The 13215-nt window shown below is 52.5% G+C and overlaps 1 protein-coding gene across 1 annotated transcript; it reads right to left on the reverse strand.

The window, feature by feature from the left end:
- Positions 1-7018: 7018 nt before the first annotated feature.
- On the reverse strand, positions 7019-7814 carry LOC128722942 (protein doublesex-like). The gene is made up of 2 exons (XM_053816639.1): positions 7286-7814; positions 7019-7032 (listed from the first exon to the last, which is right to left on the reverse strand). The coding sequence occupies exons 1-2, from the start codon at positions 7812-7814 to the stop codon at positions 7019-7021; spliced, it is 543 nt and encodes a 180-aa protein (XP_053672614.1).
- Between the last annotated feature and the right edge of the window lie 5401 nt (positions 7815-13215).

The raw sequence follows: 13215 nt of genomic DNA on the forward strand, positions 1-13215 counted from the left end.
ACCACGTGACCTTAATCCCTTTCGAGGGTGGCGTATCCTCTGCGCGAACGAGCGGTTTGTTTATTTTCCTCAAACCACATCGAAATCGAACCACCTTTTTCTCCACGCGAACCCTATCCCGGAAGCAGCCACTTGATGAGGGTTTGCCGTGACGTTTGAAGCATTCGCAGCACCGTCAGAAGAAGCGAGCCCCTGCATCGAGTGGGTTTTCGCGAGCGCGAAAGCGGCGTGAGATTAAAAAAGGGAATCAAAAAGTAACGAAAGCCAACAATGTTGACCTCCGGAAGGCCCTCCAGGGCTTTCGGGTGGCATGGCTGTACCTTTTTTTTGCTTCTTTTTTCCGTGCTTTGAAATGTCCCATCGAGCTGGCGGTTCCGCCAAAGGCACCGTCAAGCCGGTTTAAGGACCCACCAAGGGTGTCTCAAGGCTTCAGTAGGGCGGAGCAACCCGACCTTGCCCATCATCTCCACCGACTTCATGTCTGGCCCACGTCAAGCCGGGCAACCAGCGGACAATTCGCGCGGAGATAACGAGAAACCAGAAATGAAATAGATCAGACAGCATACAATTATGCTCGATTTTCGACGCCGTATTCTTTCACTCGCTCTCTCTCTCTCTCTCTCTCTCTCACTCGCTTTTCCCGCCTGGACCGGTTCAATCGTCCACGGTTCACGCTGCAACGCCGACACCACGGGCTGCTTGATTTCGCGGCTCAAGTGTGCTTGGGTCTGGTGCCAGTCCGTTGACGGACCAGGGCCGTTTGTCTATCGGACGGGACGAATGTGAGCCTTTTCCGCGGCTCAACGGTGTGGGGCGGGAAAATAACACACTGACTGGGGCGAGATTTAAAGTGGAGTAGTAAAATAAAGCAACAGTGACTGACACCAACAAAACCCATCGCTCGTTTTGAGGGAGAGAGAGAGAATAAAAAGGAACCCAGCGAGTCGGGCGTGTCACGTGTTGGTTGAGATTTTCACGTTTTCCGACGAGCGCGATCGAGGCCACCGAACACGGGACTAATGCTCGGTTTGCTAGGGGATGGAATTTTGCCGTCAGAATGCGACCAGATTTACATGTTCCTGGGGCAGAACGACTCGTCACAATAGTCGCCAAGGCTCTGTTTGCAGGCTCAGGTGCCATGTTCGTGCGGCCAACCCAACCGGTTCCATCCGGACCGGCTTTAATTGAAACATTATTACGAGCGTTATTGTCTCCGATGTCCGATTCGTTCCATCCCTTGGGAGATGCCGTTGGGTTCACTTCGGACTCGGGATGAAGCACACGAAACCACCCAAACAGTGGACTTGAATTCCTGCCACTGACCAGCGCATGCTATATGAGGGTATTGCATCCAAAAGTGCATCTGAGTGCAGGGTTGCATCGGAGCGTTGGAGTTGTGTGTGAAAGATGTACGCCTCGATGCATGTGTGACGTTTCCGTGACGTTTCTCAGTTTTGTCCCTTTCTCGTGAGCCTTTTATCGTGTCTATCCTCACGAGAACGACCACGAAATATTTCTTTTTGAGGATGACAAAATAAACACCACCAACGGACACGCGGAAGTACCGCAAACAAATGACACACGTGACAAATTAAGCGTGCGATGGATGATGATTGATATCATTCCCCACAGCCCGAGTGTGTGGGGGTTTTTCCGCGGAAAATTCGCACACAATCTCCTCCCTCCCCATGAACCGATCACAAAAGCACCACCCAGACAGAGCGATCGATTGATCGTCTCACGCACATCGCAAAAGCGCAAGGGCATGGCAAAATCAAGACCTCGGCGCAAAAAAAAAAAACAACCTAACACTCGCGCGTGCGCGCCGCGCCTGAAACGTAACGAGCCGGAAAGTGCAACGGCGCAACGGCGCAACTGCGAAAGCAAACGGGGCCGCAATTGCACCCCGCAGAGGGAACAGGGAAAAATCGAACCGAAAATAGAACCTTTTTCCGCGCAACACTGTTGCGCGGCTCGTGGTGCTAAAATTAGCGGGTGGCTCGGTACACGCCATTATTTTAGCGCATTGGTCGAAGCGCCAAATCGACCCGCTGCCAAACGTGTATGGGTGTGTGTGTGTGTGTGTGTGTGTGTATGTGCCGGCTGTTCGAGCAGAAGTGCATCGAATTGCATCGCACCGAATGGATGCTGCGTCACGGTAGCGTTTGTGTTTCCTTCTTCGATCGCGTTGCTGCTCGCTTGTGAGCAGATTCCCATGGTGCGAATGAAAACTCACCGAGCCCTTCCGGAACATCGCTTACTTCAATGGGAAAGATCCCGTGTCACCAGATGTAATCCGTGGCCACAACACACACACACACAAACCCGGAAGAACCAGTTTGTTCGGGCACGCAAACCCCCCTTCAGGAAAAGGGCTTGAAAAAAAGAAAAAAGAGCGGGTCCTTTTGTCGTTCTTACGAGAGCGACGAGACAAATTTCTTCGATTTGCATACAATAATCAAATTATTCAAATTCACTTTTAATTGCGATCGCGCACGGTGGTGGCGCCAGGTGTGGCGGAATGGCGGAACAAAACTGGTCCCAAAATTACGTTTTAATTTGTGGCCGCGTTGCGCGGCAAAAAGGACACGCAAACGCGTGGATGCGTGGAAACAAAACGCGGCCCCAACCGGAACTGCGTGCATGCGAGGACTATTAATAATTTTCTAATTAGTCAAAATTCCACACGTCACCAGAGATCCGCACTTTACGATGCGCGCGATCGTTGCGATCGTTTGCAAGATGAGCCGTGTGTGAAAAGGAGGATAAAGTCCTTTCAAAAACGCGACACACACAATCCCCGCATGGCAGCCGTCAGGCAGGATGGCTCACTTTGTGCCGCGCACTAATGGCATCGCGTAAAAATATCGCCCTCCACTCGGCTTCGCACCCCAAAAGTAGCCCTTTCGCGCTCACGGTGACATGTGCGAACGCCCTTTCGCAGCGCAAAACGCCGCCGAGGGATTCCAAAAGTCGCACGCCAGTTTGTACGTCTTTCGCGGTTGCGATGATTGATGTACCGCCGGTGTATTAAGAAGCGTAAAAGCACGCGAAGACACCGTGAAAAGCAACAAACAAAAAAAAGGGATGCTGGCTTGGAACATCATGCCGCGCACACACACTCAACGGCCACTAGCTTGACCTTTGATTAAGGGACACGCCCGAACCTTAATGAACGCCCGGGCGCTCGAGCAACGACGACGCGGAAACGGTCGCCAGGAACAATCGGATTAGGTCAGGCATTGTCCTGAAGGGCGCGAGCGTGCGCACACGCATTCAACCCTTTTTCCGGAAGGGCCAACCTTCCGGAAGGGCCAACAGATCGGAAGAAGAAAGCCAACATCGCAGTTGACCGCACGGTTGCGTACAACACAATGAACACCGCTCTATCGCCAAGAAAGGACAGAAGGACCATTCGTCTTCATCCTACCGTGAAATGAGCTGCCGTTGATGTTGCCAAAAACCCACGTGTGTGTGTGTGTGGAGTTGTCGGAGCCGAAAATCTGTCCAGATCTTTATCAGCCACTGGTAAATGGCTCAATCAACACCATCCGCAGAGGACGATGAGGATCTTTCTAGCGCTGGGTCGTCGGGAAGATTTATGTGCGTCGTAATCGGAGCCACTTGGGAGGCAGTGTGTGTGGGAATACACATGTGTCAGGTTGGGCTAAATTGGTGAACCACAATGTGCGGCTTTGGGAAGCATGAGGATCGTTTGAAACAAAAAAAAAAGGATGAAGAACAAACGGCACACACGTCAGAGAAAGAAAAAAAAACATACACAAATTCCAGCCACAATTCCGACAGCTCGGCTCGCAAAAAGTTGTACGCAAAATTGAGAACCGGTTCCTGGGATCTGGCGCTGGATCGAGAGAGAGAGAGAGAGAGAGAGAGAGAGAGAGAGAGAGAGAGCACACACACAAAGCTGGCACATGCACACCGGGAAGGCGTGAAGCAGCATCGAACGCGTATGACATTTGATATCGTTCGAGTAGGTCGCTAAAAAAGCCAACACCCAGGACGATAGGGCCACTGCTTGGCTTGTCGAAAAAGGACCAATTCAGCCCGGATCCCATCGTAAACGCTCATTTAGTGCATTAAGGTCATCGGGTGGGCTAATGTGCACCTTTCGCCGAGCGCCACTCGCTAACGAGCTCTGCTCCGGTAATGCCGCCTAATAAGTACGTTCTGCGCGTCCGCGAATCGCTTGGCCTTTTTGGTGGACGTCGAGTTTTGCCGCCGTAAATTTCGGGTGGAAAAAAGGGCCAGACCCAGGACGTCCACGGACGAAACACCGCCATCACTTGCGGGTGGGTCGTTTGTAAGAACGCCACACCGACCGCGCATGATTTACGATGACGGTTGACATCGCAATCAATCAACCGTCGCCTAAAACCCGTTTCTAGAATGCAGGGGCTGATCCCTGCGACATTCCAACAGTGGGGGGAGTTGCTTTTTCGCTGTCGATCGAGCTGGCGGCTCTAACGAGCCTGCAGGACGGTTTCAACTTCAGGTGCCTTTTCCAAAGCACGCCTCCTCGATCACCTGCACGAGAAAGAGGTTTTGAAAAAAGTCCACAACTTCTGCAACCCTTGAGATATCTCGAGCTCGCCTCGAGGGAAAAAGCTTCGACCTTCCTTCAATTGGCCTCAAATATTGTAGGCTGGCTTTCGAACACGGTCGGCGAGCTCCGATCGCATCCCGGAATCGCGCTAATCGTGCTCTCGTGCAGGAAGTTGCCGCCGCGGCTTTCGCGAGCCGCCAAACACCGTTGCGTGCCGGCATTTATTTAGCATACGGCGAACAGCTTAATCCTTGGCTGCACAATTTCGGTACCAGGAGGTCCGATTTTCCGATGGCCCAAGACCGCGCACGGTATAACAAGTAATAATTGCACAAGTGGGCAAGTTAAGTGCAATTTGGTGATAACTGCTGCGCTCGCTCTCTCGTGCATTCGTTAGGTTTTTTTCATTTTTTTTGTTGCCCTTTTTTGCTTTTTTCTTTTTGTCTTTCATCCCTCCACGTGGCCTTTTGCCTTTTTCCGGCAAGAATGACACACGTTTGTCAAAGAAGGAGGTGCTGGAAAAATGGAAGCCCTTTTCCAAACCCCAACACAGCCGCGCTTCATTCGCGCTTGTGCAAACAAATCGGCTTGGGGCAGCAGAAGTACTTCTGTTGCTGCGGTTCTTCATTTTTCTCTCACTCTCTCACTCACTCTCGTGCTGCCCGTACAGTCCGGCAGGATGCCCGCTGGATGCCTTGTCGACAATTAAACGCTAACGTGACAGATGCAGCCAGCCGTTTGGTTCGTCCGATCCGTCCGGATCGCATTCCGTCTGTGACCGAAACAATGCGGAAATTGGTGGCGTTGGAACGAGCCTGGATTTTTTGACACCATCTTTCGATGCAGCCAACCACACACACACACACACGCATCCTTTTTGCAGGATGCGTACATTCGAAAGCGACCCCAATCGATCGATGATCGAGGTGATCGGTTTATGATATCGGACATGGATACTTAAGATATGATGTATGGAGTTGAAAACGCTACACAAATTTAAAAGCAAGATCATTTTTTTCGTCACACATTCCATGTATCGTGTTCCTGCACGCGTCCTTCTGGCGCGTTCCGTGTTCCAGCATTCGCACGACACGCTTTTTCGCCTTCAGCTGGCCTTCTGTCCGGAGCGCCACAAGTCGCTCCTTTTGCACGATGGAGGCAATTAGTTTGTTGCAGCGTTTGTAGTGTCGATTTCCGCTCCAAAACCTTCGGTTGCACGCGGTGCACAATTGCACAACCGATACGCAACCACGATGGCACGGTCAAACAGCCCAATCCAACCGGTTCCTGCGAACGGAACGCATCGCTCTCCTCTCGCTCACTCAGGAAACCGCTCCAATCGAAAGTGCCTCCGAATAGGAGGGGGGGAAACGGGTAGGATACACAAGGATGGAGACGTAACACACACACACACACACGTGCGAGGAAAGAACATACCGAGCGGCTGCAGCTCGGCAGGAAAAGAGGAAGATAATTAAATAATATAATTATGGTAATACGATGCGAGAAAAAAGGGCTCGTCTCAGCCGGCGGGAAAGATGGGAATGCAAACAGCAGCCGTCCCACCCGGTCCAAGTGGGGCCTAATCGTGAGGAGTCGAAGAAACGGCCAACACGCACACGCACCCTCGCTACTGGGTCCCCTTCCGCCCCCTCCCCGTATAGCCCTTCCCGTTCAAATTGACGACCTCGCCGGCTAACGAACCTGGCCGTGGTTGGACTCACAAACCGGTCCAAAGCGCACGGATTGTGGTCCATTCGGAAGCCGCGAGACGCACCGGGAGCCCCCAAAATGCGCGTGGGAAATGGGAGCCTACTCTGTGTGTGTGTGTGTGTGTGTGTGTCCTGGGTCTGGAAAGGGCGCAAAGGACGTGCAGGACGTGTGCAGGGCGCTGTTGAATTGGCCATGCAAACACGCTGGCGTAAAGCGATCTAGCGCACTGATCGAGGCTGTGATGAAGTTGTAGATGGTGAAATATGGGCAGGTCTTGGTGATTTCCTCACATCGACACACGGTGTGATACAAATTGTAGGAAAATGCCACTTTTTTGGTGTATCTGCTTTTGGGCAGTTGCCAAGTGAAGCAGCGCCAAAGAACGAAAGATCGAAGGTGATAAAACCGCGTTGCAATGCAATTAGATTATCTGCATAACTGATGTTTTAATACACTGTGTGCTTTTTAATGGGTTCTGATTGAAAGTACTATTCCCAATTCCTTTCACACTCTTTACTGAGAGAATATAGCCATTTTAAGGCCAGTTTATAGCAGCTACAGGAGACGTAGCAGAAATCACTCTAGAAATATTCATTGAACCCATGTTCGTTCACGATCGCTGGGCCCTATTAATAGCTCAGGCTCGAAGCATGTGAGGTACTCTAATGGTTCAAGTTACAGGGAAAAAAACCTGCAGACTTCAAGCATCCTTTAAGCAACCTCATACATATTTAAACACCCTTAAAGTGTGCTTTCTTCCGGCGGAAAGTGTAGGTTAGATAGAGGTTAAAAAATCCCCCTCACTAAACTTGATCATAACCGTCAATTCATAAGCATGGAGTCGCCTAGTCAATGACCTTGAGATGACCTCTCATCCCAAGGAGGCTTGATTTCTCTTATCTCGTTCGATCATTCAACAAGAACATTCTTTTCGACAAACTAATTTTCAGGGCAGACCCACCTCCCCCTCCCCGCCCTCATTCCTCCACCACTCCCCTGAATACATACCTCCCATGTGTTGCGGTTCGGCGACATGATGCGGCACACCCGGCGATCGTCGATGAAGCGTCAGCGGCATAGTAGGGGCCCCCGGTGCCGAGGACATCGATCCGGTGGAGGAGTCGCAATCGTACGGTCTCGGCTGAGGATTATGATGAATCAGATTATGCTTGAGGTCCTTAAGCTCAGACAGCTTGGGTATGTGAACGCTAGCTACCGGCTCGGGTGGCACCTCGCCCTCGTTCAGCGCCCGCTGCTCGTCCTGCGTTTGGGCGCGTCTCAGCGCCGTCTGGAGCGCCATCACACGCTGCCGTTCCGCCGTCAGGCAGCACTTCTCGCAGTTGCAGTTGCGATACTTGCAGTACCGCTTGTGACCCTTTAGGCCGATCTTCAGCCCGTGGTTACGGCACCGGGCACAGTTGGGCGGTGTTCGGGGATTCAGCGAGCTGTTGTTTGCGCTCGACCGCCCGGTTCCGTCCGGGCGTGAATCGTAACCGGAATCGGACATCGCTTCCGCCCAGCGATCCTGCGACACCATTCTACCCCCCTTTTGCTTGCTGGTTCTTTTACTATCTCTCGCTTGCTCGCTTTTAACCTCACTCTCGCTCTTTCTCTCGCTCTCTATTTCTGGTTTGCGCTAACTTTTGTTGAGGCTTTCCTCCAAACTAGCTGTTCTCGCTTCCGACTTCCGGTTTCTATACAACTGACTTTTGTTTTCCACCAGCACGACTCGGGGGCTTGGAAGAAAAAAAAACCCTCTCTTCTTCTTGCTCGCTCGCTTGCACTCGCTCGTTTTCTATCTCGCTCTCACCACACCACTATCACCAGCACGGATCGATCACCAGCAGCGGTTCTGTGCCACTCAATTGTCACAATCGATCACACTCGTCGAATGGTCCGTGTGTGCGTGCGCGTGTGTGTGTGTGTCCCTCACTCGATCAGTCACTCGTCTCGCGTCGTCCCGTCGGTCAACCTTTTTCGCTAACCGGCCATCGCACATTCACGTGGCGCGTCCTTATCCTTGCCGCAGGACGCTCGGAGTTAGCAGTCGAGCGTCCGATGCAGTCCTGCCGGACCTGACGCGAGCCTGCACGGTGACATTGTCCCGCACGCGGTCCCCGTGCCCTTGGGCACCATGGGAAGGACGTGGGTGGGTGCGCAAAAATAATTTAAAACAGCCCTTTTGCCAACCCGCGATTAGGATAAGCTCTCAGGTGGCGTTTTGTTTGCAAAAGTCCCTTGCTTACTGCGGCTGGGGCTGGGTTGCGAGGGAGACAAAAAATAAACTATCGATCCCTCATCTATCGTGTGGTTTGGTTGAGTCACCTCCGGTGGGTCCTGGAAGGATACGAGCGAATTTGTCAATCTGTCTGCCATCGACTTCTTGCGTCTAAATCGGTCGAATCGCTCCGTTGGTGTGTTGAGTGAAAATCTGTGGTTTTGTTGGCGATCAAAGCTCACTCTTGCAACATGCAAACTTGCGCACCGATTTTCGAACCACTCGCAGCCGCCGGAGCGATTCTCGCTTTCCACGCCAACAACCTGCACTACATCCTGCGGTCGAAACGGCTCAACGCGATTGTAACACTTACCCGGAGTGAATGGCGAGTGGCGAGTGTGGCTCACAAAAAGGAGAAAAAAAAAGCGGTTTTTCCTTTCGCAGACACGAGGCACGAGTTCAGCTTAATCGTCCTTTTTGCACACAGGACGGTACACTACGATTCGTCGGTTAGCATCGTCACCAGCAGATCGTTCACGTCACTGACACACAAAACTCCGGTCCCGAAAAACCGGGAAGAGGAAGGCTCTGTTGAGAGGAAAATGCACACGGTTTTCTTTTTTTTTTCTGCACGCTTTACGGTGGTTTTATTTTCCAGTTTCAACACAACGCATCGCGATCGCACGATTCGGCAGGACCGCTCTCTGCAGATTGCTGTTCATTCCGAACAGAACACGAAACAGAGAGAGAGAGAGAGAGAGAGAGAGAGTGTGAGAGTGAAATGAAGAAAAAAAAACCTCCCAAAAAAAGGACACTTCTACTCCCGCGACACTGCAACCCGGATGCACTCAAGGACCGCGCGCCGATATGGCACTTCAGTTTTGTTTTGTTTAATTTTTTCTCTCTCTCCTTCACGTTCAACAATTTTCACCTCCCGTTTCCCGTTTGCATCAACACCGGCGTTTTGAGGGTGCTCTGTTGTTTCACACCTTGCACAGTGATGTCCACGTGCGAACGTCTCCCACAATCCAATGACCAGATCGCCTATTATGTCAGCCGGCCGGAGTGAGCCTTATCGCGCGAAGGACCAGCGAAAATAAACCACCCAGACATTATCTCTATTTTCACACCGCGTGTGTGTGTGTTTGTGTGTGGCACGCGCGAATTTCAATGCTGCAACAGATAACCGAATGGGTGGGAGGGTTTTTCTTTTTGCTCTATTTCGTTCAACGGGCTCTTAAACGCGCGGCCAATTTTGAAGTGTCACCGCTCGCGGAAGTCCTCCCGCAGGCTTAAAACGAACGAACGAACGAACACACAGCCACAAAACACAAAAACACGACTTCACGACGAGTTGCGTTTCACGCGAAAGCCCGCGCAACCTTACGCAAATGCACCACGCGTTCAAAGGCGCAAAAGGGCAACTGTCACGCACGATCACGCGTCACTGAAAAACGGAGCGCTCACACTCGATCGGCAAAAGATCCTGGATCCTGGATCCTTGTGCACGCTTTCCGTTTCGTTTCGTTTTATGTTTCGACTCAAAACTGCTCGAATTCACACGCACTTGCTTGGGAAGGCGGACGGCTTTTTTCTCGATGGTGAAGAACACGCTAACAAACACGGTGTGTGCGCTTAATGCGATGCGAACGGTGCGACGACAAATACGGAACTGCAGTTCGCCAAGTGCATCGGTGGCGACGACAGCGCGAAATGCAACAGAGTTGTGTTCGAGGCGAACCCCCCCATATTCAAGGCGCGATGCCACCCGGTTCTTGTGTGTCTCTCTCTCTCTCGCTCTCTCTCGCTCTCTCTCTCTCTCTCTTTCGCACGCGCATCACAGCCCCGCGTGCTCGTGCTCTCTCGTTCGCTCGTTCTCTGGCGGTTTACTCGCGAACGGAACGGAACGAAAGCGCTTCGGACTCACACCACCATCGCGCGAGCTGTGTTTTGTGCTTGTGTTTGAGCGCGTCATCCCTCGCACACATACACGCGCGTGTGTGTGCGCCCCCCTTTTTCCACACCCCCCCCCGCACCCAACAACCCATCTCGCTCTCTCTCGATCGCGCCGGTTAGACGACCGAGCACGTGTGCAAATGCGATTGACTGCAATGTGTACAGGACATTTTCGCCTTTTGTGCGTTTTCCATCTCACTTTCCGCTCTCGGGCTCTCTCGCTCTCTCTCGCTCTAGCAAACGGGGTCGGTCTCCCCAATCCCCACACGACCACACACACTTGCCTTCTCACTCTCTCTCGCTCTCGCTCTCGCTCTCGCTCTCTCTCTCGAACTGGGGGGGCTTGCTGTATGTGCCCTTTTACGAGCCATGGACGCTGGTGGTTGGAATGCTGGTGGTGAGGGTGGTGTAAGGAAACCCTCCCCCTCCCCCCTCCCACTGCACCTTCACCACCACCCCCATCAGCGAGCTCGCTAAGCAGGAATCGCTTTTCCGGCTCCCGCACGGGCTGACGCAAGGATCACATTTCAAGGATTTCCAGCATCACCAGGCACACGTGGTTGGGCGCCCTTAGCCCTTAGCCCACGGTGCACGAGAGTGCTCCATTGTGTCCATTTCTTCCTGCGGTTGGGCAGCGTGAAATGGGGAAAACAATTACACCTCCACCGCGAATCTGAGCGCCACCCACACGCGTTAATGGACGGGTTTTTGCGCGCGAAAACAAAAATCAACCCCTCGAAGGGTCACCCATTTGGGGGAGGGGGGGAGGTTTCTGCTGGTTGTTTTGTTTGCGGAAAAGAGCGTACGGAATTCCGCGGCCTCTGAACGGAAGATAAATTGGTACAAGTTCGCACAACCAGTCCCGGGAACCGGTTAAATAAAAACCAAAATCACACACGCACGCACGATAACGGGCTGTCTTGGTTGTCATTAAACCGTGAGAAACCGTGCCACGGATGAGGCAAACTTTGACACAGGCTAGGTTTTGTTACTTCAAACCTTCGCAGCTTCTTTTTGCGGCTTTCCGTTTGACGTTTTGCTGCGACGTTATCAGAGACACAAATAATGTACGGACCGATGATAAGGGTGCGATTGAACGCCCGGTCCGTCATCGCACGTGTCGCACATTTGGCGAGCTGATAGAGCACGGCTCACTCTCTCTCTCTCTCGCACACACACACGCGTTTAATTTTTACACCCATCACAGGGCAACCGAGTTGCATCGCTCCTTCGGAATCGGAACGTGCCTTTTTTTTGTGTTGCTTTCGCTCGTTACAAATAATCCCCACACACATCGAGGTCTAGCGTCCGTTCGTGGTTCAGTGCTGGTATCAGCTTTTTATGTTTGCGTGCTCCCCCTCTCCTCCCCCTCCCACCCACCCACCAGCCCACCGAAAACATATGTTTTGTTGTTTTGATTTTGTGCGCAAGCCGCCTGTCGCGAAAAAAAAATTCGCACCCAAACGCATCCACCCCAAAGCATGCAACGCACGAGCCACCGTCGGTACTGCATATGTGTATGCGTGTGTGTGTGTGCGAGGTGGGGGTGGGAGGGGGAGGGAGAACAGTAGAAAAGGAAGAAACTCCCGGCCAAACACGAAACGCACGCACACTCACAAAACGGGAACGCATAAAAGCGGCTGCCATGACAACGCGCGATGCACTACGCAGTAAGGGTGACCGTGTGTGTATGTGTGTGAGTGAGGAGGTGAAGAGGGGGGGTAGATAAAGGGTGAGTGTGGGGCTGCCGCTTTCTTTGGTGCCGGTATCAGGGTGCCGAGTCGAAGCCCCCACCCTGTGCCGTTGGAAACGGAGCAACATTGTTGCATTAATTACAACACTTCGTTGGTGTGTGTGTGTGTGTGCGTGTGTGTGTGTGGGCGCGTGCAGCGAGAAGACGAGAGCTCGCCGATTTGCACGCCTTACAGCACACACACACACACTCTCAGGCACACACACAGAAATGCATCGTCGCACTTTGGATGCACTTTTTATTATTGAACGCAACGAGCAAACGTCTTCGATGCACTTCGATGGTCGTCTCATGGGTGAAGAGGGAGGCCCGAGTGCATGCGTCTCCATCTGCTCCACCTGCTCCCCTTCTCATCCCCGGCACGTGTCCTCGGCATTCACCTTCCGTGGGTCGGTGTCCGGTGAGTTGGGAACGGGAGAGAAACCAGGCAGGTGACGGATGCAGTTGCACCGTTGAATAATCGCATTCTCGCGGGGACTGAGCGCGCATTTTTTGTTTCCTTTGCTTTGCTTCTTTTTGTTGCTACTTGTGATAGTGGCACTTGTTTCAATGCACTTCTTGTCGCTGCCACTCAACAACCTGCCTGTGGCGCTACTGCACGTCCTGCCTGGCCACAGGAACCGCCAAGTGTTCCGGTACCGAGGTTTAGCACCACTTCAGGGCACACCGGAATGACACCGGAATGGTTCGGGACGGGGTGGCCTCACGCACACTAGACACACACCGACACCCACCAATCGTTCGAAACCCATTCGGAACCGCGCCATCGGAAAGGAAAGTTGTTGTAGGTCAGCAGCAAAACACACCACCAAACGGTGCAACAAGTTTTTCGCCGTCTGATGCACAAACGTACACACGCACACGGCCGCTAGAAGGTTTTCATACACTAAACGAATTTGGGGGGGAAGAAGTTGAGAAGCCACCAGCAACTGCAACCCTCGTGGTGTGATAACACGCGCGCTCTTTCGGCGTTTGCCAAAATACGTTGTCTGAGCGCAGCAAGAACACAGA

This window comes from Anopheles nili, chromosome 2, assembly GCF_943737925.1.
Source record: "Anopheles nili chromosome 2, idAnoNiliSN_F5_01, whole genome shotgun sequence".
Classification (NCBI taxonomy): Eukaryota; Metazoa; Arthropoda; class Insecta; order Diptera; family Culicidae; genus Anopheles; species Anopheles nili.

What these genes read in the sequence shown, in the direction of transcription:
- LOC128722942 (XM_053816639.1), bottom strand. Translation starts at nt 7,814, where the DNA reads ATGGTGTCGCAGGATCGCTGGGCGGAAGCGATGTCCGATTCCGGTTAC.